At 32.7% G+C, this 26364-nt stretch overlaps 1 protein-coding gene across 1 annotated transcript; it reads right to left on the bottom strand.

The window, feature by feature from the left end:
• Window positions 1–3630: 3630 nt before the first annotated feature.
• LOC132724081 (DNA replication complex GINS protein SLD5-like) lies at window positions 3631–24896 on the bottom strand. Its single transcript, XM_060708894.1, has 6 exons — window positions 24714–24896; window positions 19486–19632; window positions 17591–17644; window positions 17013–17113; window positions 16266–16354; window positions 3631–3725 (listed from the first exon to the last, which is right to left on the bottom strand). Exons 1-6 carry the CDS (start codon window positions 24810–24812, stop codon window positions 3631–3633), a joined length of 585 nt encoding a protein of 194 aa, XP_060564877.1. The 5' UTR covers window positions 24813–24896.
• Between the last annotated feature and the right edge of the window lie 1468 nt (window positions 24897–26364).

Here is a 26364-nt window from a genome sequence, read left to right as displayed (position 1 = left end):
ACACATTCATTCTTCTCCAATTAGCGCTTTCATGCAAATAAGATTAAGAGGTACATATAAATTAGATGAAGTACTTAAAAATCATGAGAAATAAGACTTGTGGCCCCTTAACACATGAGAAATAATGAGTTATGACCCCTTAACACATGAGAAATAATGAGTAATGACCCCTTAACACATGAGAAATAATGAGTTATGACCCCTTAACACATGAGAAATAATGAGTTATGACCCCTTTATGCATGAGAAATAAGACTTATCGCTCCTTAACACTAAGAAATAAGACTTATGTCTCCTTAATGCATGAGATATAAGACTTGTGGCCCCTTACAGCATGAGAAATAAGAGTTATGGCCCCTTAACACATGAGAAATAAGAGTTATGGCCCCTTAACACATGGAAAATAAGAGTTATGGCCCCTTAACACATGGGAAATTAGAGTTATAGCTCCTTAACACATGGGAAATAAGAGTTGTAGCCCCTTAACACACAGGAAATAAGAGTTATGACCCCTTTCATTCAGTATCATAAATGATTTGGTTGGATTTCAAGTTAAACCATCACTGTTGAGGTCACAACTTTACTGTTTGAGGATAAGATGATTTTTTGAGATCCCTTTCTAGGTGCCACTCGGTACATTATTTCAACCACAAGTGGACACCTGAATATACATCATCAGTAAGCTTCATCACTTGAAATAATCCATAGGCCCTGGAATTCCATCCACGAAAACCCATGCATACCTGAACCGTATACACTTTATTGGTGATGAATGTTATTCAGCTAAATCAATACGTGTGGGTTCCGAACATGTGGACCTCCTGCGGTTAGAAGCCAGTGAATCTCAATCATAATAGAAATCATTTCAAAACATTACATTATAATTATAGTGGATTGAAAATCTTAGTGATAGCACAGGAGTGTATATATACTGAAAGACAAACAAACCAGTATAGACCATTTAATTTAGGTAATTTAGTGTCGTTGATCAAACACATATGCAAATGATGCATGCAGATCTTGAATAAATTATAGCTTTCATTACATCATTCAGTGGTTACATTTCTTAAATGAATGGGACATTATAAAAACATTTTCCACCAAAATGGTTAATGTAATCAACAAGTAAATCTTGCTTCGTATTTACAAATTTACAACTATATCTGATGCGACATATCTGTGCAATTAAGTTATTTGATTTCTTTAACAAAATTATGTTTGAACAATAATTTCAACTCAAATTAATGTCAATTCCTCCAGATTGTATGAAATAATGTCAATAAATAATGTCAATTAAATTCTCAATATTGTAGGAATAAATGTCAATTTGTTCTATGTTATATATTGTATGAATTAATGTTGCCTTCTCCACATTGTATAATGTCAATTTCTCCTTATTGTGAATAAGGTGTGTTTCTCTATGTTAATCAGACCCCTTTCAATAAATACATATCATTTAAGTTTACCAGAAAGGCCCCTATCAAAATATATAGACAGAGGATTTTAAAGTTTTTTTTGTTGTTTTTTGTTGTTGTTTTTTTTATATAAATACAGGATTTATTTTCATTTAGTGGTATGAAAATAAATGTTTCATACCACAAGATGAAATAACTTGAATTTTCTATTTTATAATATTATAAATATTTTTCTCTTTTCTGACATTACAATTTGAAAGACGTCCCCTTGAATTTTGTGTATTGGCTGAATTTAGAAGAAAGTGGTCCGACACAACATCTGTGAAAATATGGAAAATATATTTCACTGCAGCAAAAGATATATTTACAGTGACAGTATGGGGAATGAAAATATGCATTTTATTTCATCAACATTAATTTCTCAACATTTCTTTTTAATTATAGTTTGTAATAAATACATGTTTATATATTTTCTTGTCTTGCTAAGCAAAATTGTCTCAATGCAATAAATTATAAAACATATAGTATAAATGACACATCATTTTACACTATTTGACATAAAATGGTAATGGAGACAGTGACATACTATGTTTTGTGGTTTCACGCAATCTGTATAAATGTCTAATGTGACACCATATTAACTACCAGTATATTAACTAACATACCACACTAGTACACAGAGGAAAAAAACTGTACAGTAGCTTTGTTTGTTTGTTCTTGGCTAAATACCTTGGTTTTTTGGGTTTTTTTAAGCAATAACGGAGTCATATACTCATAGGCTATTTACCTGTAACCACTTGATCTTTGGGATTTATTCCCTACTTAACTTTCCAAGATGTTGATTTTTACCTTTTATCATTGTATGATATATTACAATATAATAACATTTACAATATTTCATTTGTTTTACAATTTACTAACTTAATATTTCATGTTTTTATAATATAAAGTTGTAAAGCCTGAACCCATTCTAGCTGTTATGATTGAGGAAGGCCGGAGGTGACCTTCTGTACCTTATTTCAGGTACAACTGTCACCTGAGTAGAACCACCGACATTCCTGGATAGCTTTCTCACGTAAAAGAATCCAAGACACCACCCCAGCTTGAACCTACATCAGTGAGAGGAAAGAGATTTGAAGTCAAAAACCTTAATCACTCGGCTACAGACGTGCCATTTCCACGGGTTAAGAAAGTGTTATTCAAGATAATTTACTTCTGGTTATACATGTACACAAAATTAAATAATATAATTGAGCAGCATAATATTTAGTAAGTGACTTGTTTACCATAATGTCTAGTTTTGACATTTGTTTACCATTATTTTAAGCTATTTATAGCTATTTTAACAAATTGAAAAACATGTTTGTTGAAAACAATTACATATGAATAAAATTTGCATAATTGATGGTTACTAAAAGGGAAATATGGTAATTTTGTCACTGTAACCAGTTGGGATATTCCATCATACCTACTAAAACACAAAGTTCATATATTGAAGAAAACTTCATCAACTTCTAATTCAGTATAAACCTTAAATTTTTTTAGGCTTTTGATTCTACTAGTCTGGCATTTTGATCAGAATTAATACTGTAAACTGTTTTAAGTCCATGTGTACTGTTTAAAACTTGCAGAAGAACTGTGAATTGTACGAAAATAGCAGGTTCTTGGTTAATATTGGATTGTTTCCCTTGCTTTAATGTGTGATTGCCTCCCTTTGATTCATTTTGGATTACATCTTTTCTATAAAAGTTTAAGGATTACCTCCCTTCTATAGAAGTTTAAGGTTTACCTCCCTTCTATAGAAGTTTTAGGATTACCTCCCTTCTATAGAAGTTTTAGGATTATCTCCCTTCTATAGAAGTTTTAGGATTACCTCCTTTCTATAGAAGTTTTAGGATTACCTCTCTTCTATAAAAATAATGATCTTATAAAGGGTACAGCAACATTTTTGTATTACGCTTTTGAAAAAAGAAAGATTAACAATTAATATGACTTAGATACAAAATGATAATTAAGAAACTCCCAGAATTTTTTTTTTTTATGCTTAAAAGTTATTTTCAGTTAAATTTATATAGTATATGTTTAAACATTGTGCACATGCTATAAATTTTATGTAAATTGTTTCTCTGTATATATGTTTTTGCATGGGCCGGAGGCCTTAAAGCGAATAAAGTATTTGTATTTGTATTTGTATTTATAGAAGTTTTAGTATATCTTACCCAGTGTCTAAAGTCTCCTCTTCTACTAAAACACCATCAGTGGACTCGTTGACACGTAAAAACACATATTTGTCCAAATTTGGCCTTGATGCTGCAATGAAAAGAGAAAAAAAGATTGGAGTCATACTAGGACACATGCTTGTAACAGTTGTTGGGTTTGAACCCAGGATTCCTGGAATTGAATGGCAGACATCTTAACCACTCCTTCAATTTGCAAACACAATGTTCTGATTCTATTTTGTATCTATGACAGTAATACTAAGATGAAACCATATAATATCAACCAGTAATCAATAAACTAGTAGAGAAAGGTTTCACTTGTTTAATTATTGTCTGTTATATGGGATGCGAACATGGGAACGTGACAAGTTAAACAAATAACAAAACAAAATAGCCAGGAACATTGATTTAACAGTCTACATGTATCTGACAAATAGCACAATAACACTATGAACATTAAAGGTGATTTTAACTTGACTGATGACACAAGTATTCAACCAGCAGTAATGTACTTGTGGCCTGAATTGACAAAAGTGGCCATGAAATTTAAGCATTTGAATTCTTAACATGCTAAATATCTTATATGAACTTGTCCATCATTCAGCATGGACTAAAACATTCATCCTTTTGACGGTTATTTTTAGAATATGTACTAACAGACTAGTGTATAGTTCAATTAAACAACACGGATGTTCCGGCTAACCTTGGGTCTGCACTGGTCACATAGGTAGAATCTGTTGCGGTCAAAAGGCTAAGGGTTTTGATATTCAATCCATTTCAGAAACAAACAAAAGTTTCAAATTCAGATCTGAATAAGTCATTATATTATTAAAATAGAGTGGTAGATGATAACTTAATTGCCAAAGAAATGGCATAAAGGTGGCTGAAATGAATAATAATTCAGAATTAACAAATTATTATACAAAAATTTGAACTTTTTTTCTTTAAAACTTTGTATGGCTCACCTAATTCCTTTTACGTTTTGTTAAACTTTACCCAGTTAGCTAGATTCAGTTGTTTCAAGTGATGAAAGACGGACACGTGGATGGATATCCAGATTTTTACTCTGTTGACTCAAAAACAGAATTTCTGCTACAGCTGACAAGCAAATATTTTAAACTCAATTAAAGACAAACTGTAGCCTTGGCCTAAATCAGAGAACACAGAAATAAAACTTGAACACCTTTCTACAAGAATTTTTTTGTGAATATCCACCAATCTGCCAGGCATTATAAATCATTAAGTTGCTTTTCACAAGGCTGCAGATAAAGGTAGATATCATTGCTTACTCTTGGTCTTTGGCCAGTTTAAAGGCCCATTATGCCTCAGAAATGATATTATATTTATTTCTCAAAAACTGTTTATTTTTGTTATCGTGTTACATTTTCCAAATCAAAGCACAGAAGGCGCTGAATTTGTTTGGGTCTCAGAATGTCAGAAAGGTGAAGTTTGTGAGATAATAAATCAATTTGTTTTTGTAAAGTGCCACCAATGCTTTCCAGTGTTTTAACTGTAGTAAATTGGCTATAAGACTAATTGCATCACTGATAGTCAATTCAATGTTTATGAGTTGCCTCTACTGGGATTTGAACTCCAGACCTCTCGATTCATAAGCGAGCGCGCAAACCCCTCGGCCACGGTGAGATTATATGTTATCGGTCTGAAGAAAACCATATTATTCTAAATTAGGGTTTGTAACTCTTATTTTCGATGCTAAACCTGTTGTTTAACACAGATGTAAATAATCATGGAGCTTACTGTAAGCATGTATATCTATAAAGAATGAAACAATATTAGAAATCTTCGACCATTCGGGAACTACTTTGCATGAAAATTAATGCGTCTGTCATTTGACAATATTTACGCATTGATCTCCCCTGAATTTTTTGGTGTTAGTGTACATATAAAGGGAAGTAACCGCTTCAAAAAAGTGGACTACTTTAGGCATTTGCAATTAACAGCATTAGACTCTGAAATTTCGCTACCATTATTTGTTTGGTCTGACGACCCAAACAAATAAAAACATACTCATTTGCCATATACATGAACTATCTTTTGCATCAGTTCTGTTGGCAATTGGTATAATTATAGAGAATAAATATTTTGTATGGAAGTCAAAATACTACTTTGTTTACATTTACGATACATAAGTGCATAATCAGTATTGCTTTTTTTCAATTGTAAAACATCCATTACTTAAAGATTCACATGTTTGATATTTCTAAAGAATTAAGAAAATATGGATTTCTGTGGCATACTGTGCCTTTAACAATACTTCAGTAATATTATACTGCTGTGGGGTTAAGAGTGCTCCAGATTGTGTTCCAGCAGTAACCTGTTTTAACTGCAAGCAACTGCCAAATATTCCAGAACAAAGAAACAAACAGCATCTGACATACAACAAAAATAATTATCACTGGGGGTGGGGGTGGTAAGGATGGGGGAAAGAAGGCAACAATGCAACAACCTCTACTATACTTTTAAGCAAAAAAAAATTGAGGTTCTCTAGGAAACATTTTACAATCTTTGTAATTTTTGCTTCTAGTATTTTATTATAGTTTTTTTCTAGTAAGAAAAACCCTTTATTGGTCCTGTTTTTATGCGAAAACCATACAATATTGCTAAGGCCCCATTTGAACAATGTGCATTATTTCAGCTAATAAATGGGGGTCACAAAGATAGATTCACAGGTCTTCCAGAAACTGAAAGGATATGACATTTTCATTTAAGCCAAGAACTTTTTTTTTTGCATTTTCATTAATTACTTATATGTCTCGGGATATACAAAAGGTTCAAACCATTTTCAACCAGAAAATGTGTAAATTTCTAATGAGATTGTGCACATGTGACTTTACTTAATATTTAAGCGATTATTCATCTACACCTTTGCCCAAAATTTCTGACAATATTTTTGTAGTTGATTTATAATTCTTAAATACAGATGACACTTTAACCATTAACCTGCTGTGCTGGAAATCAGGTGATAATGGTAGCCACTTTGCCACCAGTAAAAAGCCAAGCCAACCTGTGCCATCTGTGCGTTCTTATCACATCACCAGGCTTTATACCAATGGTAGCAAAATTTTTTATAATACATGGGTGAAAGTTATACTGAAAATTTTAGCTGGGGGCCAGGGGGCCACAGGGCCTCCGTGGGTCCAGGGCAAAGCCCTGTCTTGGAGTCCAGGAGGCCGGATTATTCTGATACCTGAAATACCTTAAACTTCAAATGGACTGTTCCAAACTCGCAGCTGGGCAAGTCTATTACATAAATTAAGCATGTTCAGGATTTAGATAAAGATAGTGAGGACAATCACATGGTGATACAGATCTAAACTGGTTAAAACAGACACTAAGCGCAGTAAAAGGTTAACTCCTATTAAATTATATAAAGAATTAACCTGTTACTGCACTAAGGTCACAATATGCTCTGCAAAGCATGTAAATTACAGTAATATTCATACACTGAATAATTTCACATCAAAATTATTATACAATGTCTATGTCTGTTTTCAAAAATTTTCTCCCATTTTCCTATGTTGTCCTTAACATTCAATTATCTCCTCTTGTTTTGGTTTTTTTGTTAGTTAACTTTGACATTTCTTCTTCGTAAAATGCTAGACAATATTCTAGACTGAAAATATTAACTATGGTAAACTAGCTCCAACTGAGGTCCAAAAACTAAATAAAACATAAAATTTAAAGTTCAAAAAATGATCAACTGGTGCATATAAAATGGAAAAAATATGCAAAAATAAAACAATGAAATATACACAATTGAACGATTCTAAAGCATATTCAAATTAAAAGCTTTTAAATTTAGCAATTAAGAAATTGGTTCAAACCTACAGCAAATGGTGGTATATACAGTTCAAAAAAAAATAAAAAAAATTTCAAGTTCCTTTCAACCACTTTTAAGCTCCTGAAAACGGACATGTCTAGCCTTTACCACCGGTATAAAGTCAGGATAGTCTGCACATCCATTAATTTTTGTATTTTATAATTAAAACCCCTTAAATTACCTATGGACTCTTTCAAATTCAAAGCCGGGCAAATCCATTACACAAACACATCAGGGTAAGGATTTACATTATCGGTGACGTTCTGTCAAATCTGAGTCTACATTTGGTGGCCATCTTGAATTTCGGCTCCCAAACTGGTTTTTATCCACTAGAAATGTGTCCAGAAGACACTAATGCCCCTATTTGGTCTGTCTTACAGTCTATGAAAGGACAGTCTGATAGTGTGACAGAGGTACATAGGCAAATTTATAATGCCCATCAATTTATATGCCCCTCTCCTTATGTAGTAAAACTTAAAAGCAAAAATATCAAATAATTATGTGACAGGGAAGCAGCTTATTTGTAGAACAATTTACGCAGCTTATTTGTAGAACAATTTACGCAATTAAGCCAATTTTAGCTTTAAAATACCATGATATAGCTGATTCAAAAATACCATGATATAGCTGATTCAAGGTCAGAAAATCTAACACGTAATATCCTAAATTGCTGCCTTACACTAAATTTGAAATTCTAATGCAGAAAATCAGTATTTTGTTTTCACAGTGATCCAAATTTCTTGCAATGAAATAGGCATAATATATCCTTGAATTATTTTCATTGCACCAGTCTGACATGTTGAAGCGAGCCAGAAAATGATGCACAAAAAGGTATCAAGGACATATAGATGTGTCAGTAATTTAAGGTCTCAAAAAACCAAACAAACAAACAAATCAAGACATGGTGTTACAAGAGCTGTTTATAGGACAGTATGTTTGACCAATTCTGGTTACAGGTTCCCTTATCACAGAATCATTCTTAACCGGAGGGTATACACTTTAAAGACTCTCAGACAAAAACAAAAGTAAGACAGTTCTACACAGATATTTTCTTTGCTAAAATTAGAATAATCAATTTTCTTTTTTTTTTCTTGAAATATTGTTAAAATCTGCTCACAAGGTTGTCTTGTTTACAAGGTTGTCTTTTAAACGGTTCCTGTGACACGAATAAAGCAAAGTGGCGATGTCAGGATAAAATAATAGCACCACAAGGGGGGATATGTATAGTGTCAAGGTAATTATTATACTGCTACCTAGATCATGTGACAGGCACAGCTTGCCATATGATAGATGGAAATAAATTCTTATGGTTATATCCCATAAATCAACTTGTTTTCTTCTAATTCCAGTTTAATATCTTAAAGTTTTTCTCTCCAAATTCAGTATCAGCCTACAAACTAATTAAACAAATTAAATCCTCCAAGGACCAGTTGTAAAATGTAAAATTCAAGGCAAAAAAAAAATAACTTCCATGTATACATTAAATTTAAAAATAATTTTTTGGTCGCTTTGGGTTTTTTTAAAATCATACCAACACAAAGGTCATTTATAGTCACCTTAGTGTAGTAACGGGTTAACTGTTTATATTATTAAACTACACTGGTTAACTTTTTTTATTATTAATTACTGCCTATGGTGACAATATGGTAATTTTCCAGCTTAACTGGTGGAGGAAGACCTCAGATGCCACTCTGCACAAGTGGGCATTCAGACAGAATCCACATCAGTTATGGGCCTTGGAAAGTGATCTCCAATAACTAACAAGAGCTGTCGGTAGGACAGCAACGCTCGACTATTCTTAGTGCTTGATAGTAAAAAAAAAAATGCTTGATACAGTTACCTCCTTCTGTTTACAGGTTGGGGTAATGATGGTGAACAAGTGTGCAAAGTTTCAAAGCCATATGTCAATGAACTTTGAAAATATTTGAGGTATTACAAAAACTTTAACATAAATTCTAAGTCGAAAAAGGGGCATAATTCTGTCAAAATGCTTGATAGAGTTACCTCCTCCTGTCTACAGGTTGGGGTCATGATGGTGAACAAGTGTGCAAAGTTTCAAAGCCATATGTCAATGGACTTGGAAAATATTTGAACTATTACAAAAACTTTAACGTAAATTCTAAGTCAAAAAAGGGGCATAATTCTGTCAAAATGCTTGATAGAGTTACCTCCTCCTGTCTACAGGTTGGGGTCATGATGGTGAACAAGTGTGCAAAGTTTCAAAGCCATATGTCAATGGACTTGGAAAACATTTAAGGTATTACAAAAACTTTAACATAAATTCTAAGTCGAAAAAGGGGCATAATTCTGTCAAAATGCTTGATAGAGTTACCTCCTCCTGTCTACAGGTTGGGGTCATGATGGTGAACAAGTGTGCAAAGTTTCAAAGCCATATGTCAATGGACTTGGAAAATATTTGAACTATTACAAAAACTTTAACATAAATTCTAAGTCAAAAAAGGGGCATAATTCTGTCAAAATGCTTGATAGAGTTACCTCCTCCTGTCTACAGGTTGGGGTCATGATGGTGAACAAGTGTGCAAAGTTTCAAAGCCATATGTCAATGGACTTGGAAAATATTTGAACTATTACAAAAACTTTAACGTAAATTCTAAGTCAAAAAAGGGGCATAATTCTGTCAAAATGCTTGATAGAGTTACCTCCTCCTGTCTACAGGTTGGGGTCATGATGGTGAACAAGTGTGCAAAGTTTCAAAGCCATATGTCAATGGACTTGGAAAATATTTAAGGTATTACAAAAACTTTAACATAAATTCTAAGTCGAAAAAGGGGCATAATTCTGTCAAAATGCTTGATAGAGTTACCTCCTCCTGTCTACAGGTTGGGGTCATGATGGTGAACAAGTGTGCAAAGTTTCAAAGCCATATGTCAATGGACTTGGAAAATATTTGAACTATTACAAAAACTTTAACATAAATTCTAAGTCAAAAAAGGGGCATAATTCTGTCAAAATGCTTGATAGAGTTACCTCCTCCTGTCTACAGGTTGGGGTCATGATGGTGAACAAGTGTGCAAAGTTTCAAAGCCATATGTCAATGGACTTGGAAAATATTTGAACTATTACAAAAACTTTAACATAAATTCTAAGTCAAACAAGAGCTGTCGGTAGGACAGCAACGCTCGACTATTCTAAGTGCTTGATTGTAAAAAAAATGCTTGATACAGTTACCTCCTCCTGTTTACAGGTTGGGGTAATGATGGTGAACAAGTGTGCAAAGTTTCAAAAGCATATGTCAATGGACTTTGAAAATATTTGAACTATTACAAAAACTTTAACGTAAATTCTAAGTCGAAAAAGGGGCATAATTCTGTCAAAATGCTTGATAGAGTTACCTCCTCCTGTCTACAGGTTGGGGTCATGATGGTGAACAAGTATGCAAAGTTTCAAAGCCATATGTCTATGGACTTTGAAAATATTTGAACTATTACAAAAACTTTAACGTAAATGCTAAGTCGAAAAAGGGGCATAATTCTGTCAAAATGCTTGATAGAGTTACCTCCTCCTGTCTACAGGTTGGGGTCATGATGGTGAACAAGTGTGCAAAGTTTCAAAGCCATATGTCAATGGACTTTGAAAATATTTGAACTATTACAAAAACTTTAACGTAAATTCTAAGTCGAAAAAGGGGCATAATTCTGTCAAAATGCTTGATAGAGTTACCTCCTCCTGTCTACAGGTTGTGGTCATGATGGTGAACAAGTGTGCAAAGTTTCAAAGCCATATGTCAATGGACTTTGAAAATATTTGAACTATTACAAAAACTTTAACGTAAATTCTAAGTCGAAAAAGGGGCATAATTCTGTCAAAATGCTTGATAGAGTTACCTCCTCCTGTCTACAGGTTGGGGTCATGATGGTGAACAAGTGTGCAAAGTTTCAAAGCCATATGTCAATGGACTTTGAAAATATTTGAACTATTACAAAAAACTTTAACGTAAATTCTAAGTCGAAAAAGGGGCATAATTCTGTCAAAATGCTTGATAGAGTTACCTCCTCCTGTCTACAGGTTGGGGTCATGATTGTGAACAAGTGTGCAAAGTTTCAAAGCCATATGTCAATGGACTTTGAAAATATTTGAACTATTACAAAAACTTTAACATAAGTGGTTACGCCGACGCCGACGCTCGGGTGACTGCAATAGCTCTACTTATTCTTATCGAATAGTCGAGCTAAAAAGGGGCATAATTCTGTCAAAATGCTTGATAGAGTTACCTCCTCCTGTCTACAGGTTGGGGTCATGATGGTGAACAAGTGTGCAAAGTTTCAAAGCCATATGTCAATGGACTTTGAAAATATTTGAACTATTACAAAAACTTTAACATAAGTGGTTACGCCGACGCCGATGCTCCGGTGACTACAATAGCTCTACTTATTCTTATCGAATAGTCGAGCTAAAAAGAATGTTGACCAAAACAGGCACAACATAATATTATTGTCTCGGAAAATAACTTGCTTACACATCGAGGAATTCTAACCAGACACCTACTGTTGGCTGTTTAACTTATGCTTTCTGGAGTCTCTGAAAAAACTGCTAATGTGCTAGTAAAAAAAAAAAATATGGTATAGACTTTATGTAACTATATATTAACATGATTACAAAAATGTCTTTGTGAAAAACAAATGGAGAGCACAAAACAAGGGGAACAACTCCCTTACATATGTGAACTACAACTAAATGTTCAAAGGTTACTGAACAGTTCAACACTTATAATTTAGTGGCGATGGACCACTGGAAAAGCCATTTTACAAAATTTAGCATGATAAGGAGTTAAAACCTTCCCTGCAAAGTTTACCTTCCTATATAAAGGCAACTTCAGAGTCTGCAGTTTTTATCTATTTTTGTCAGCTAAGAAGTATTTTTGCGAGTAACTATTTACCATCCCTTCATATCTTATCTTTACATTCCGGCACATCAGTCTTGTCGGGACCGAACATATTTATTTCTATATTTTGTTGTTGTATTACCTGACTTACTCGTCTGGATGAATATTCCTGACAAGTGTCTGATGTTTATATCAGAAGTCTTAAATACGAACCACTTTATTTGAACAAGATATCCTAGTCTGTATAAATGTTTTGTCAGTCAAGCCATACAAGTGCGTCATTACTAGTCATAACTCGATATTGACCCATCGGTCAGTGGTCGTTCTGGAACAATCCTGTCAATTCTCAAGGACTAGCCTCTTACTTCTTAATCAATATATCTGGGATAAATGTGTTAATGCCTTTGTCAATATGATATAACAACAGTGCATTTAACATGAGCAAAAACAACACCGGTAATTAAAACAAGTCATGAATAAAGAAACAATTGTTTTTTCTTACTTTTCATACAGCAGCAAGCAGAAAACCAGTCATGTTACACATTTTTTTTTGCACTTATCTACAACTAAACAGAACAGTGTTAACACTGTCTTTCATATTAAACCTTAATCTCCTAGAACTGAAACTGATTTCCCTTTGCTACCAGTATAGAGCCAGGCCTGCGAGCACATCAATGCAGTCTGACCAGGCTCTATACTGTTTGTTAATCAATTTTATACCTTTAACTTTGAATGGACTGTTCCAAATTCAAAGCAGGGAGAATGCATTTAAGGTCACATTTGTATTAGGGACTTGTTTTATTTGAATTACTGTGAATTCACTTAATTTAGTGGGCATGAAATTTCCTGGTTTTCTCACAAAGAACATTTTCATGGGTTCTTAAATTTGTGGACTGTCTATTTTTCCAAAAGGTTACCAAGTAAATGTAAATAATGTGATGCAAAATAATCTTACAGCAGACAAAATTTTGAATTTGTGGATTGACCTATCCACAAAAACCAGGAAAATTAAAGCCCCACAAATATTATTGATGTTGCAATACGAACCATTTAACTGTTTTGCTATATGAAGGGCTTGACTCATTTAGAGCAACCAGTCAGGCTGGTGTCATAGGCACGTCTTTATCACTGTTATCATTCAATGAGTTAATGCAAGATCACTGCAACCATTATGCAGCATGCAGGACATACATGCATGATTCTAAGGTAGAATGTTCCAAGAACAGGTTTATTTAGACACCAACATAGTGTTTCTGACCTATTTTGATGACCTTGTGAAACATAATGTCTAGATTTTTAATTTTTTTTTTAATTTTTTTTTTTTTCGTTCTTTTTCAATTTTGCTTGTGTACTGCTAAAAAAGTTCATCTCTAGAAATAAGAGGTAACCTCTGTGAGTTCAAAGCTAAAATTTCCTGTGGTTCAGTTGTTATGTTAATTAACATTAACTACATGTTAATATACATATAAATAATATAATCTACAACTGTTTACAAACAGGAATAACTTTGCCAAAGTACAACCACTACTAACAAATACCTGTTTAATTAGCCTGGTATGCTATTAAAAAAATCAACACATGCTTACAACAGCTATCAGTGCCTGACATAATAGTGTAAAAGCGGTGTTTACTTTTCTGTGAAGCTTAATGGAACTGGCATGGAGTTCCAAATCTTTTGTTAAATATCTGCTACTAAAGTACATGTACGCGCATCATTAACAGTTACTTGAAAGGTCAAAAATCTTAAGAATTAATTTCTTCAATTTAGTATCAGTACTTCTCAAAAGGGGAGTGGTGGCCTATTGGTTAAGGTTTCAGCTTCTTAACCCAGGGATCATGGATTTGAGCCCTAATCTGGTCACAAACATGTTTCTTTGTATGACACCAGGACTGGTTGGTTCACGGAAGTTGACTCAAAAGTGATTAATGTAAGTTGCAAGAACTTGTATCGCAATCAAGCTTAAATAAATATCTTTAAACCAAACACAGAGACTTTTGTTACAATGCCATTCCTTTAAGTACTTTTGGAGATACCAACTTGCACACAAAAACTTTAACCAAAGTGTGATGCGGACGCTGAAGCCTGGGTGAGTACAATAGCTCTCCTAATTCTTCGAACAGTCAAACTGAAAATAGATCTGAAATCAATCTTGCTATAGCTAATTCCCTTTTATCAATGATTGATTTAAGATTTACTTGAAAAATTGACCTTGTCCTCATGAATACAAATCTGGTTTCCTCAAATACTGCATTAAAGTGTTCTAACAAGAAAAGCATTGATGCAAAGCATCAAAGGGCGTCCAAGCAAGAAATGCAGCAAGTGAAGATGAACTAGTACACATATGATGACAAGATATTCTTATAAACTACCAGAAATGTATACCACTTATGAATGAGCGGACGAAAGACATTGTTCATTATGAACTTTGATTGGCATGCTAGAGATTAGAATATTACTTGTTATTTCTTTATGATCGTGGTTATTAATAGCAACGGATATACATGTATGCAATCATTTATAATCCATATGTGTAACGCATGATCAACACGTACCACACATTTGTCCCTTATTATGTACATGTTATCGCTATTAGCGAAGACCCCCTTAAGGTATCTGTTCACACTTTAAGTTATTAAAAATATGACACTGGTTATATTACCATGGTTGATCATGTTGAGCATAATTGTTTATTATACAATAATTGTAATATCTATTAATTTTAATTTAAAAAAAATACAAATTTTATGAATATTGTTTTCTTTTATTCTTTTTTGTGTTTATGTGCTATTTTAATACTGAGTTTTTACTACTCTTTTTTATTAAAATTGTAAAATAAATTTTAAGAATTCAATTGTCATATTGACCGACGATTATAAGTCAAAGCTTAACTGGAAAAAGTCAGTAAATTATGGTTTATCTTTCAATATATAATATTGTTTATTCTTAAACCATGTACATGTACATTGTATTTTTCTTTATCATTTTTTAAATTATCGATCAATTGAATAATTCATAAAATCTAATTTGTAACTTTGAATAATTCCTCGGCATCTTTACTAAACACGGATAACAAATTGAATAATTAAATAAAATGTTTCAAAGTTGATAATGTCATTTTAATACCATAAAAAATGTACCTTTTTCTCAATTATTGTACATATCACGGATTTATATTACATATAAATCCGTGTACATATTTATTGTTTTTATCTCATATAGATAAAATGAAACATGCTATTGTTGTTTTTTCTAATTATAACGATATCAAACATCTACTCCAAAACCGGGAGAGACCGGACAATATAACGTGTGGTACTATTCGCCGGTCACTAGTAAATCCTGGTCAAAATAGACCGGGAGAGACCGGCATTTACCGATAGGAGTGATAAAAAGATATATCTATAAATAGGTTTTTGGAATATTTAGGTCATCAACTGATCATTCTAGGATACATGTACAACAATAACATACCATGACATGATAACCGACTGTGTACTACAAAATGATAAATAAAAAACCCCGAAGAGCGCGATTTATTGAAGGAAAAGGTTATTTCATTTGTAAATGTTTGCATTGCGAAAATTCATTGTAACATATCGCGACATTTCATTCTTATTTAATAATCAAGCACCCTCATACCGATTGGAATTTTCGGCTTTTATTATGACCGACTAAAAGGCTCGAGAAGTTGCTGTCGCCCTTTCACAAAATCTGATCTCATTCCATAAGAGCGCCGCGCTTCGGCGCGGACGCCAACAAATAAAGGGACTGAATCCATACTCTTGCAATATCATGGTCTTTGTACTTACTTCCCTTTAAACTCTTTAATACTAATATACTGAGAGGAAATTTCGGTCAGTGGTTACTTCCCTTACCTTCAAACTGTTGGACAGTGGTTAATTTCCCTTACCTTCAAACTGTTGGGACAGTGGTTAATTTCACTTACCTGTCTGTTTATTGTTCAATGACTGTAAATTTTGTGGCATATGTCTGAGGGCTAGAGCTTGTAGATGACTTTCCATGTTTTGTGCATACCTAGAAGTAATATGTCAAATTTATAGAAAAACTCTAATTTCAATTCAAAATTGTGAATCAACAAACTAATCCTGAACCTTCTGGAACCAAAATTTATCAAATTTTTACCACCAGTATAGAGCCAGGCCGACCAGCAAGTTTGTGCAGTATGACCAAGCTTTATACTGTTAGTAGTTAGCTATTTTTTGTATTTTAGTACTGAAAACCTTTTAAAATTCAAATGGACTGTTCCAAAGTTCAAGTAGGGCAAAAACCTCAGTGAAGTCCCTTTAAAATGCATCTGAACTTAATCAAACATTATCCTTTTCACTGCAATGTTTTATATTTCAAAATTATAACAGAGTAAATGTGTCTGAACTATATCAGGAATTAACTTGTCCACTGCCAAGTTTATACTGTATATTGCAAAAAAAATCTGAGGTTACAGGGTATAATTCAAAACAAATATAAGAAAGAACACAAAACATAAGATATGTTTCTTGATGAAGAAAAAAACAAATTTAGACATTAAATGATTTATAACACTATATTAATTAAAAGAAAAGCATTGGAAACACCTCAATCCCCCAAACAATTTTCAATAAGACTTTTCATATAACAAACAGGTATACCCTTTTTGTAGGCAGTGAAAAGGATAATTTCCATAAATAAAACATACTCCCTAGCAAAATTAAGCTCCTCGTCCGAAAGTTTTGTTGCATCCTCTTTCTTTAAGGTTTCTTCTGCCTCATCTAAGATATGGTTTGTATATCGTTCAATCTGGAAGGAAAACATTACTTCAATATCAATGATGATAAATAAATAAAATGAAACTCCTTTATAGTGTATATCATTTCATTTATATTCATTCCACTTTTAATACAAGTATGTTGTGTTAAGTTAAAATATTATGTGTGATTATGTTTAGTTTATAAAAATAGTCATACACACTTGCAATACCTTAAATCAGCTTAAAAAGTTTTTTTCCAGGGACATAATTCTGATAATATGAAGGATAGAGTTACAGGAAATGCATGTGTCAAATTTTACACAACTTACACTAAGATAATAAGATATAGACTAGTCACTTTGCAGAACATGTAAAAACAGAACATGTAGTTCAAACAACTGCTAGGACCGAAACCAAGACAATTAGAAGGCCCTACATTATCCTCTAAATTGAGGAGCTAAAATAACAAAATTTATCCACATAGCTAACAGTTTTACTATAATTATAACACTAAGGTGATATCTTACCTTTTGTAATCTACACCTTAAATAACTACTTAGGATATATCTTATACGATCAATCTGGAAAAAAAAAAGAATCAATTACATCAAGAGATAATATTGATCTAAGCAGTGTATATCAACTTTCTAACATCGATTTTGATGCATAAATTTTTTTTTTTTTAAATGACAGCAAAAATACATGAAAACTATCTAAAATTTCAAAATTACACGACAGCAAAAGTACTAGTAAGTAAGTAAAGTCTTTATTTACTGAGGCTACACATTTGGTTTCCCAATCTTCCATGTGGGCCTCAAAAACATAAATATACATAAAATATACATAATTTACATCATGGTTATACAGTGAAGTTTTCAAAATACATAAACACATGAAAACACAAAATATAATAATATATTAATTTACTTTATAAAACAATAAATAATTAAAAACACAATACATATTCAAAATACATATACAATGCATGAACATACATTACTTTACACTAAATCTATGTGTAAGATCAAGGTACTTAAGAGAGATTCCAACTGATATAGGACGCTTGGAATTTTCCAACAGTTTCAGATTTATGAATGGAGAGAGGGATATTATTCCATAGTTTGGGGCCGGAGTAAGTAAAGAGATTTTCTAAAAATTTCTTTTTTTTGGTTTAGGTATAAATAAATCTGAATTTTTTGCTGACCTAAGGTTACGTTCATATTTTTGGTGAATAAATTGAAATTTGTTTTTCATGTACTTTGGAAATGAAGCATTGTTTAATGATTTATACATAATGACAGCTTTCTTGTATCTTATTCTTTCATCAAATTTTATCCAATTTAATTCATTAAATAATTCAGTAGATGGGGCATCATAACTTTTGTCAAGAATGATTCTTGCAGCTCTTTTCTGAAATTTTATTATATCCACAATCTGTTCATTGCTACAGTTTCCCCAGACTGTACAACAATAATCTAAATGTGGTAAGATATAAGCATTAAAGAACAGTTTTCTTGTATTTACATCAAGGTATTGTTTAATTCGGAGAAGAAAGTACAACTGTGTATTGCATTTCTTTAACATCTTTATTGTCAATATGAACACCTAATAATTTTTCAGTTTCAGTAAATTCAATTTCATGTTCTTGCAGGTGTAGTGGTTGTAATTGTTGTTTATTTTTATTGGATGACAGGTTCATTGCTTTTGCTTTTTTTGCGTTTAGCATCATTGCATTCTCTTTGCACCACAGATTTACATTGTCAAGGTCAACTTGGAGTTTATCATGTAAATCTTGTATAGAGAGACCTGCTGCTGTAAGAGTAGTGTCATCAGCAAAAAGATCTGCCTCTGAGGTTTTCAAATGGAGTGGTAGATCATTTATATATGAGCCGTGTCATGACAAAACCGACATAATGGGTTTGCGACCAGCATGGATCCAGACCAGCCTGCGCATCCGCGCAGTCTGATCAGGATCCATGCTGTTCGCTTACAAACCCTGTTACAAGTAGAGAAACTGATAGCGAACAGCATGGATCCTGATCAGGCTGGTCTGGATCCATGCTGGTCGCAAAACCACTATGTTGGTTTTGTCATGACACGGCTCATATGATGAAAAGCAAAGGTCCGAGCAGATTAATATCTAAATTTTCAAAATCACAGTTCTTAGCCCAACTTGCTTGTAAATTAAAATACTAACTTTTACAACTTTAATAAAATGTGTGTTGATTTTTTTACAAAGATGGCATACTTTTGGCAAGATTGAAAAATGGACAAGTTCTTTTAAGATATTTGTCTTATTTGATGAGAAAATGGTTAAATTTTTAAAGATGGCATACTTTTGGCAAGATTGAAAAATGGACAAGTTCTTTTAAGATATTTGTCTTATTTGAAGAGAAAATGGTTAAATTTTATATGGATTTACCTCCATACTATGTAGACTGACTTTAAAGTCACCTTTCTTAGCTCGTCTAATGTTATCTTCCATCTGCGTAATCTGTTCAAGCATACATTCTACTAAATCTGATCTAGTTTCCAGTAATTCTGGAGCAAATTTTTCGTTCAGCCATGCCTACAAAAAAAAGGAAATTCTGGATGAAGCATTCTATTGTAATCATCTTTTATTATTTTTTTAATAAGGAATGACGTTCTGAACAAAAATAGTTTCATTAGATCTACTTTTGTTTGTTTTTACAAAACCAAACTTTTAAGGTTCTAGAAAAATTAAAGAATTACATGAAATGTTTGGTAAAAAAAAAGTTTTACTATTTGAGCATGTACCCTGCTACTAACAAATTTTAAGCCTGCATGTAGAATTTTGTTTCTGAATCATGCACTATTGTGCGTAAATAAGCATACTAACTAGCCTAAGTCAGTAATACAGTAATACTAAGCTAGCCTTGATAAATGCATAATTCAGAGTTTTTGTGTTGAAAGATTATTAAAATCAATCAATATCTGAATCTTTTATCCAAACCAAACATATAAAAAAAAAAAAATATTTTGAACCTTTATTAAAAATAATATTATAGTTATATAAAGCGGTACAAGTCAACCCGGCCTCAAGTGAAACCGGCCACAAATTAGTCAATCCGGCTCCAAGTCAATCTGATATCTGGTCAACCCTGCCCTATTTTTATTATTAGTTATTTGCCACCAATTTTGGGACCGGGTTGACTTGAGGCCGGGTTGACTCATATTAATTCATATAAAGCGTTTATTTATGTTGATCACGTTGGAAAACACATTTCGTCAAATGCAGATTCATAAATTATACACTATAAGAATCTGTCCGCAGCAAAATCCATGTTTTAAATCCTAACCCATAACCTTCTAACTCTAATCTATATAACACTAACCATAATAATATGAGTGATTTTGTTGATAAACAGAATATTGAAGAAATATATTAGGTAAAATCATGTTAACAAAAGCCATGTCAACATGGCCATCCCCCGCCGAATGTGTTTGCTCATTGGAAGAATGTATATGTAGTAGAGCAGAATAATTCCATTTCAAGAGTTCTTTTGGTAATGAAAACTGATGGCTGAAGTGATTACAGATTTCAAACCTATGTGAATACTGATGGCTGAAAATAACAAAGGGCAATAACTGAAAAATAATGCAGGGTAGGTTATCATTCTTGTGTGCTGCACCCCTCCTCAGTAAAATCTATCCACCTATAAAGTTTCAAGTTGATACCTCAAATACTTTTTGAGATAAGCTCTGGACAAAATAGTATGAAAAAGAACAAAGGGCAATAACTCCAAAATTGTATAGGGAAGAGTTATCATTCTTGCGCACAGCATTCCTTCTCAATAAGATCTATCCACCTATGACATTTCATGTTGACATCTCAAACACTTTTGAGTTATGCTCCACTCGGGTGAAAATTTACTTATGAAAATAACAAAGGGCAATAACTCAAAAATTATGAAAGATGGGGTTATCATTCTTGTGCACTGCACACCTCCTGAGTGAGATATATGCACATATGAAGTTTCATGTTGATATCTCAAAGGCATTTTGAGTTATGCTCTGGACAAAAATTAATTTTGAAAAATAACAAAGAGCAATAACTCAAAAATAATGCAGGGTAAAGTTATCATTCTTGTGCACTGCACTCCTCCTCAATGAGATCCATCCACCTATGAAGTTTCAAGTTGATACCTCAAATACTTTTTGAGATAAGCTCCGGACAAAATAGTATGAAAAAGAACAAAGGGCAATAACTCAAAAATTATATAGGGAAGAGTTATCATTCTTGCGCACAGCATTCCTCCTCAATAAGATCTATCCACCTATGACATTTCATGTTGACATCTCAAACACTTTTGAGTTATGCTCCACTCAGGTGAAAAATTAAGTATAAAAAATAACAAAGGGCAATAACTCAAAAATTATGAAAGGTAGAGTTATCATTCTTGTGCACTGCACACCTCCTGAGTGAGATCTATGCACCTATGAAGTTTCATGTTGATATCTGAAAGGCTTTTTGAGTTATGCTCTGGACAAAAATTAATTTTGAAAAATAACAAAGGGCAATAACTCAAAAATTATGCAGGGTAGAGTTATCATTCTTGCGCACTGCACTTCTCCTCAATGAGGTCTATCCACCTATGAAGTTTCATGTTGATACCTCAAATACTTTTTGAGATATGCTCCGGACAAAGATGTCGGACGGAAGGAAGGACGGAGACTATTTCTATATCCCCCATCATTCTTGTGCACTGCACACCTCCTGAGTTAGATCTATGCACCTATGAAGTTTCATGTTGATATCTCAAAGGCTTTTTGAGTTATGCTCTGGACAAAAATTAATTTTGAAAAATAACAAAGGGTAGAGTTATCATTCTTGTGCACTGCTCTTCTCCTAAATGAGGTCTATCCACCTATGAAGTTTCAAGTTGATACCTCAAATACTTTTTGAGATATGCTCCGGACAAAGATGTCGGACGGAAGGACGGACGGAGACTATTTCTATATCCCCCGCCGCCTTTTCGGCAGAGGATAAAAATAGCTGCAGACAATTCTGATTGAAATGAATGTGTAGACTGGTCACCTGCTCACTTCTATTGGAGCCATAATTAGACAGGGAACAAGAATAAATGGAAGCAGTGTATATAATACCCAATGGCACTTTTAAAACGGAAAATGTAAAATAAAAATTATTTAATTTTAACTGACTTACCCTTTCATAGGATTTGCCTTATTTCATATTACCCAAACTATAATCTGGTTATGGTTCCCATCTATGTTCTCTGATGGGTGGATTCAATTTAGTTATCATAAAATGTGTAGCTGCTGATTAGTTTAAATGATTATGAACTACACTCAGTTCCTATGATATCACGGGTTCTATGATATCATGGTATTTACATTTTCTTTGACTGCTAGTAAAAGCAACACACAATGACACTAATATTTTTCAAACTGGCATACTAAATTCATTTTCATCTGCCAATAAAAATAATTGTGTGAATAATGAATGTATTCGTGGCAAGAAAACTATTTTATAAAACCTTCATATTTGACCACTATTTTCCTTAATCGTTTTTACATAGTCAATTAAAATATGTTATAATCACATATTCTGACATATCGTCTGTTCATATAGTTTGAATTTTATAGCAAGTTAACTGTTGGAAGTTTTTCACAACTTAACTTGAAAGTTTTGACCCATCTATCCTTCCATACTTGACTTTTTTGGGATTACTGTGATTCCATAGTAACCGGTAGAGTCAACTTGGCCCTATACCAACTTGGCATGGGTCAACTCAGCACAGGTCAACTCAGCCCACATTTGAATAAAAAAAACATATTAAGTTGTTCTTATTTACATGCATGTTATCTATAATGAAAAATAAGAGATATCTGGTATGTTATTCTAGAACTGTACATTGTATTTTTAGAATGTATATTTAGAAGAAGTTTGTTATGTTTACAGTATTCTCATACATTTTGTTTGTAAAAAAATATTCAATAAAATATGACATAAAAAGTTGTTTATTTATTATATAAAATATTTTTAAATGTTTGTTCTTTATCCTATAGACATAAAACAGCATGTAATGCAATTATTAACATGCAATGTTTTTTTCAATGTCCCAAGGATTGATTGTAATAAGTTTTTATTAACCAAATCATTGAAAACTCTTTAATTACCAAAAATGCAATTATAATTTAAGAAAACATCTTTCCACGTTTGTAAATAAGTCCAGGTTCCAATAATAAAGAGTGAGTAAACAAACCAAAACATAAAATAAATTGAAAAAAAGGCCAAGTTGACCCGTGCCGAGTTGGAATAGGGCCGAGCTGACTCGGGGGCCGAGTACGTTTCAGGGCCTAGCTGACCCTGATTCATAGCAACCTCCTCCGGAATTAACCAAAATGGCCGACATTGGAAATAGTTTAAAAAATGTCACTTTAATTGGTTCTTTTAAAATAATTTTTTGACAAACAGTTCTGGAAAAGGTTCACTTATAAGATGGAAGAAAAATCTCATTCATTTATGATATTTATATTTAAATATTATCTGATTAGTTCTGGCTTCCAAAAACTTTATAAGCCACTATTGAACATTTTTGTTTTTCATCTGATGCGGCATTAAAGTTTTGGATTAGACCTGTTACGAAACCTAACCAGAATAACAGAAGTTGATTTAACCATATTTTTATCTTGCAAATACATTTGACCCAATCAATTCTTGTGCATTTTACGATAATACAATTATTTTAACATTGCTCTATACCAATTAAAGTATCTAAATATTAATACCGTCATTAAAATTGCCTATTTAACTGTCAAACATCAATTATGCCGACTATAGTCGGCCGTGACATTTAGGTGCCATGCGAGACCATCAGACCTCGTATGATGTCATTCGTGTGAACCGATTAGAATAGATTTGTGTACTATATTTAGAACATCTTTGTTGACATGATTTCAATATTTTTATTCAAGATAATGTTTTTATTTATTTTCATTATTTTTTAATACTTAAATATGATTTTATTGAATACAAAAGTCATTAATTCACCTTTTTCAATATCTTTAAAAAAATTAATTTATAAAAATATTGGAAGCACATGGGTTTGTAAAGGTCAATCTCGTAATCACGTGGTCAAACATTTTTGCAATATGGCGGCCAAGTGCTGAAATTTTTACCTGTCGGAAACTATTAGGTGGTTTATATTCGTAATAAGATTTTTATTTGTCAATCCTTGGCTTATCAACAGATTATATATAGTTTTATCAAGGTATGCTTCAATTTACTTCATGGCATGTTCGATGAATGAATACGAGCGTGTCAGATTCCTGGCACGATTATTGGTGGACTTTCACTATGGGGTTGTCTTCAGCGTTCACGTCATGTCATAGTATATAAACGAGTACGCTGAAGACCTTAAGCTATTATCAAATAAACGTTAAGTACCGTGATATCATAGAATACCATGCTATAATTTCTGTCAAAGAGCTCGCATTGAGGCTTTGCTGTATTCATATTACATGTTATCCTCATCATACTATTACTACCGTACATTTTCACAATAAACCATTCTACGAGAATAATTGTGTACAATTTAAATAATTTACAATTGATTCACAAACTACAAAAATTATGCTCGCCGACTCAATTATCATTATGTTTACCTCTTCCAACTTTTGAAGAACGTCCGCTGCTGTCATCGCTTCTTCGTCATCGCCACTATCATTTTCCAACCCTTCTAAAACATCAAGTGCAGAAGACATTGCAAAGTTTTCACAATTATTTTTGTAAACAATCTTCCGTGAATTTTCTAAATTACCCGCCAAAATTGTCCGTCCATAAGAATTATTACTTGTAAAAATAATTAAAAATTATAAAAGTCAAATACCACTAAATTATTTCCTTCCCTGAAAGGTAAAGTGCTTCATAATACAACGACTCGGGTTGAATGTACGAGGAAATTTTTACTGTTACCAGGCAGAAGAAGTGATATTGATGTAAATAGTAAAATAGGGGATAAAATTTTTGCTAAAATTTTTATGAAAATGATGCAGATTCGGTTTAAATGAAAATATTAACAAGTGTGACAAAGTGGAACTTATATTAAACTTTATTGTGTAAAAAATTGGCATATTCTGATTTTTTTTTGCTAATGGACAAATGTTACTTTATCTATATGGCTTTTAACCATGTAAGATCTAAAAATAGCTGTTATATTAAAATAGAAGCAACTGCTGTTCTAAAATATTACTGAGAGTATTGGAGAAACATATAAGTGTCCCATTCTATAACAACACATTTCTTTCAAGGTAATTCTTTGAAATGTTCAGCGGAATAAACACATAATGAAAGTTAGTGAATAAAATTATTGAATTATAAAGTACATTGAAGCAAAACGAAATACAGAATCAATACAACAGAAAGTATTTCCCTTTTTATTTAGTGTCACTTCATTTGACAGCTTGTTCGAGTTCCAAGTTTGTATCATGTATTTACTATACCCAGCATCTGTAGTGACAATGTATTACAATAAGACATATTGACCTAATGAACAACACATCCTTCCAAAACAAATTTGAGATAAATTATTCCTCACCATTTAGAATCTCGGAGCTTAATATATATTTTTGAAAAAAATCATATTTCAACGATTATAATAATACATTATAGACGTTGAAATATGATTTTTTTTTTCGTTTTATTATAGACATTGAGATATGATTTTTTTTTCAAAACGGCTTATATTAATTTTTTTTTAAATATATGATTAGTACATGTGATGGGATTGACAAATATATATTTTATTTGGATTTTAAAGACATTTTAAGCCCCATGACGCAAGTGTCTGTGGTGTTTTCTGTTTAAATATATCCGACGTAAAATAAATGAGCCGCGTCACGACAAAACCAACATAGTGGGTTTGCGACCAGCATGGATCCAGACAAGCCTGCGCATCCGCACAGTCTGATCAGGATCCATGCTGTTCGCTATCAGTTTCTCTACTTGTAATAGGGTTGGAAAGCAAACAGCATGGATCCAGATCAGACTGCGCGTATGCGCAGGCTGGTCTGGATCCATGCTGGTCGCAAACCCATTATGTTGGTTTTGTCATGACGCGGCTCAAATATTCTTGTATCTTGTATGTAATTGCATAAGTGCTCTAAATAACTATGTTTATAGGGTTTTTAATAAAACTGGTATATCAAAAAAATATTTGCAGCTTCATTCGTTCAAAACAATTTCTCTGAACTTGATCTGCCACATTGAATAAATATAGTGTCTTGCAACCTACGGGGGAAAAACTCGTGTCAGATT

Source organism: Ruditapes philippinarum, unplaced genomic scaffold, assembly GCF_026571515.1.
Source record: "Ruditapes philippinarum isolate M1 unplaced genomic scaffold, ASM2657151v2 ctg8670_1_1_1_1, whole genome shotgun sequence".
NCBI classification, from domain to species: Eukaryota; Metazoa; Mollusca; class Bivalvia; order Venerida; family Veneridae; genus Ruditapes; species Ruditapes philippinarum.
Note: the sequence above shows the minus strand (reverse complement) of the source record. Positions and strands in the feature narration are given on the sequence as shown.

What these genes read in the sequence shown, in the direction of transcription:
- LOC132724081 (XM_060708894.1), bottom strand. Translation starts at nt 24,812, where the DNA reads ATGTCTTCTGCACTTGATGTTTTAGAAGGGTTGGAAAATGATAGTGGC. An exon ending in TAAGGTGTAGATTACAAAAG is followed by an intron (nt 17,114 to 17,590) that starts GTAAGATATCAC and finishes TTTTCCTTCCAG; the next exon opens with ATTGAACGATATACAAACCA. An exon ending in GAGCTTAATTTTGCTAGGGA is followed by an intron (nt 16,355 to 17,012) that starts GTATGTTTTATT and finishes TATTACTTCTAG; the next exon opens with GTATGCACAAAACATGGAAA.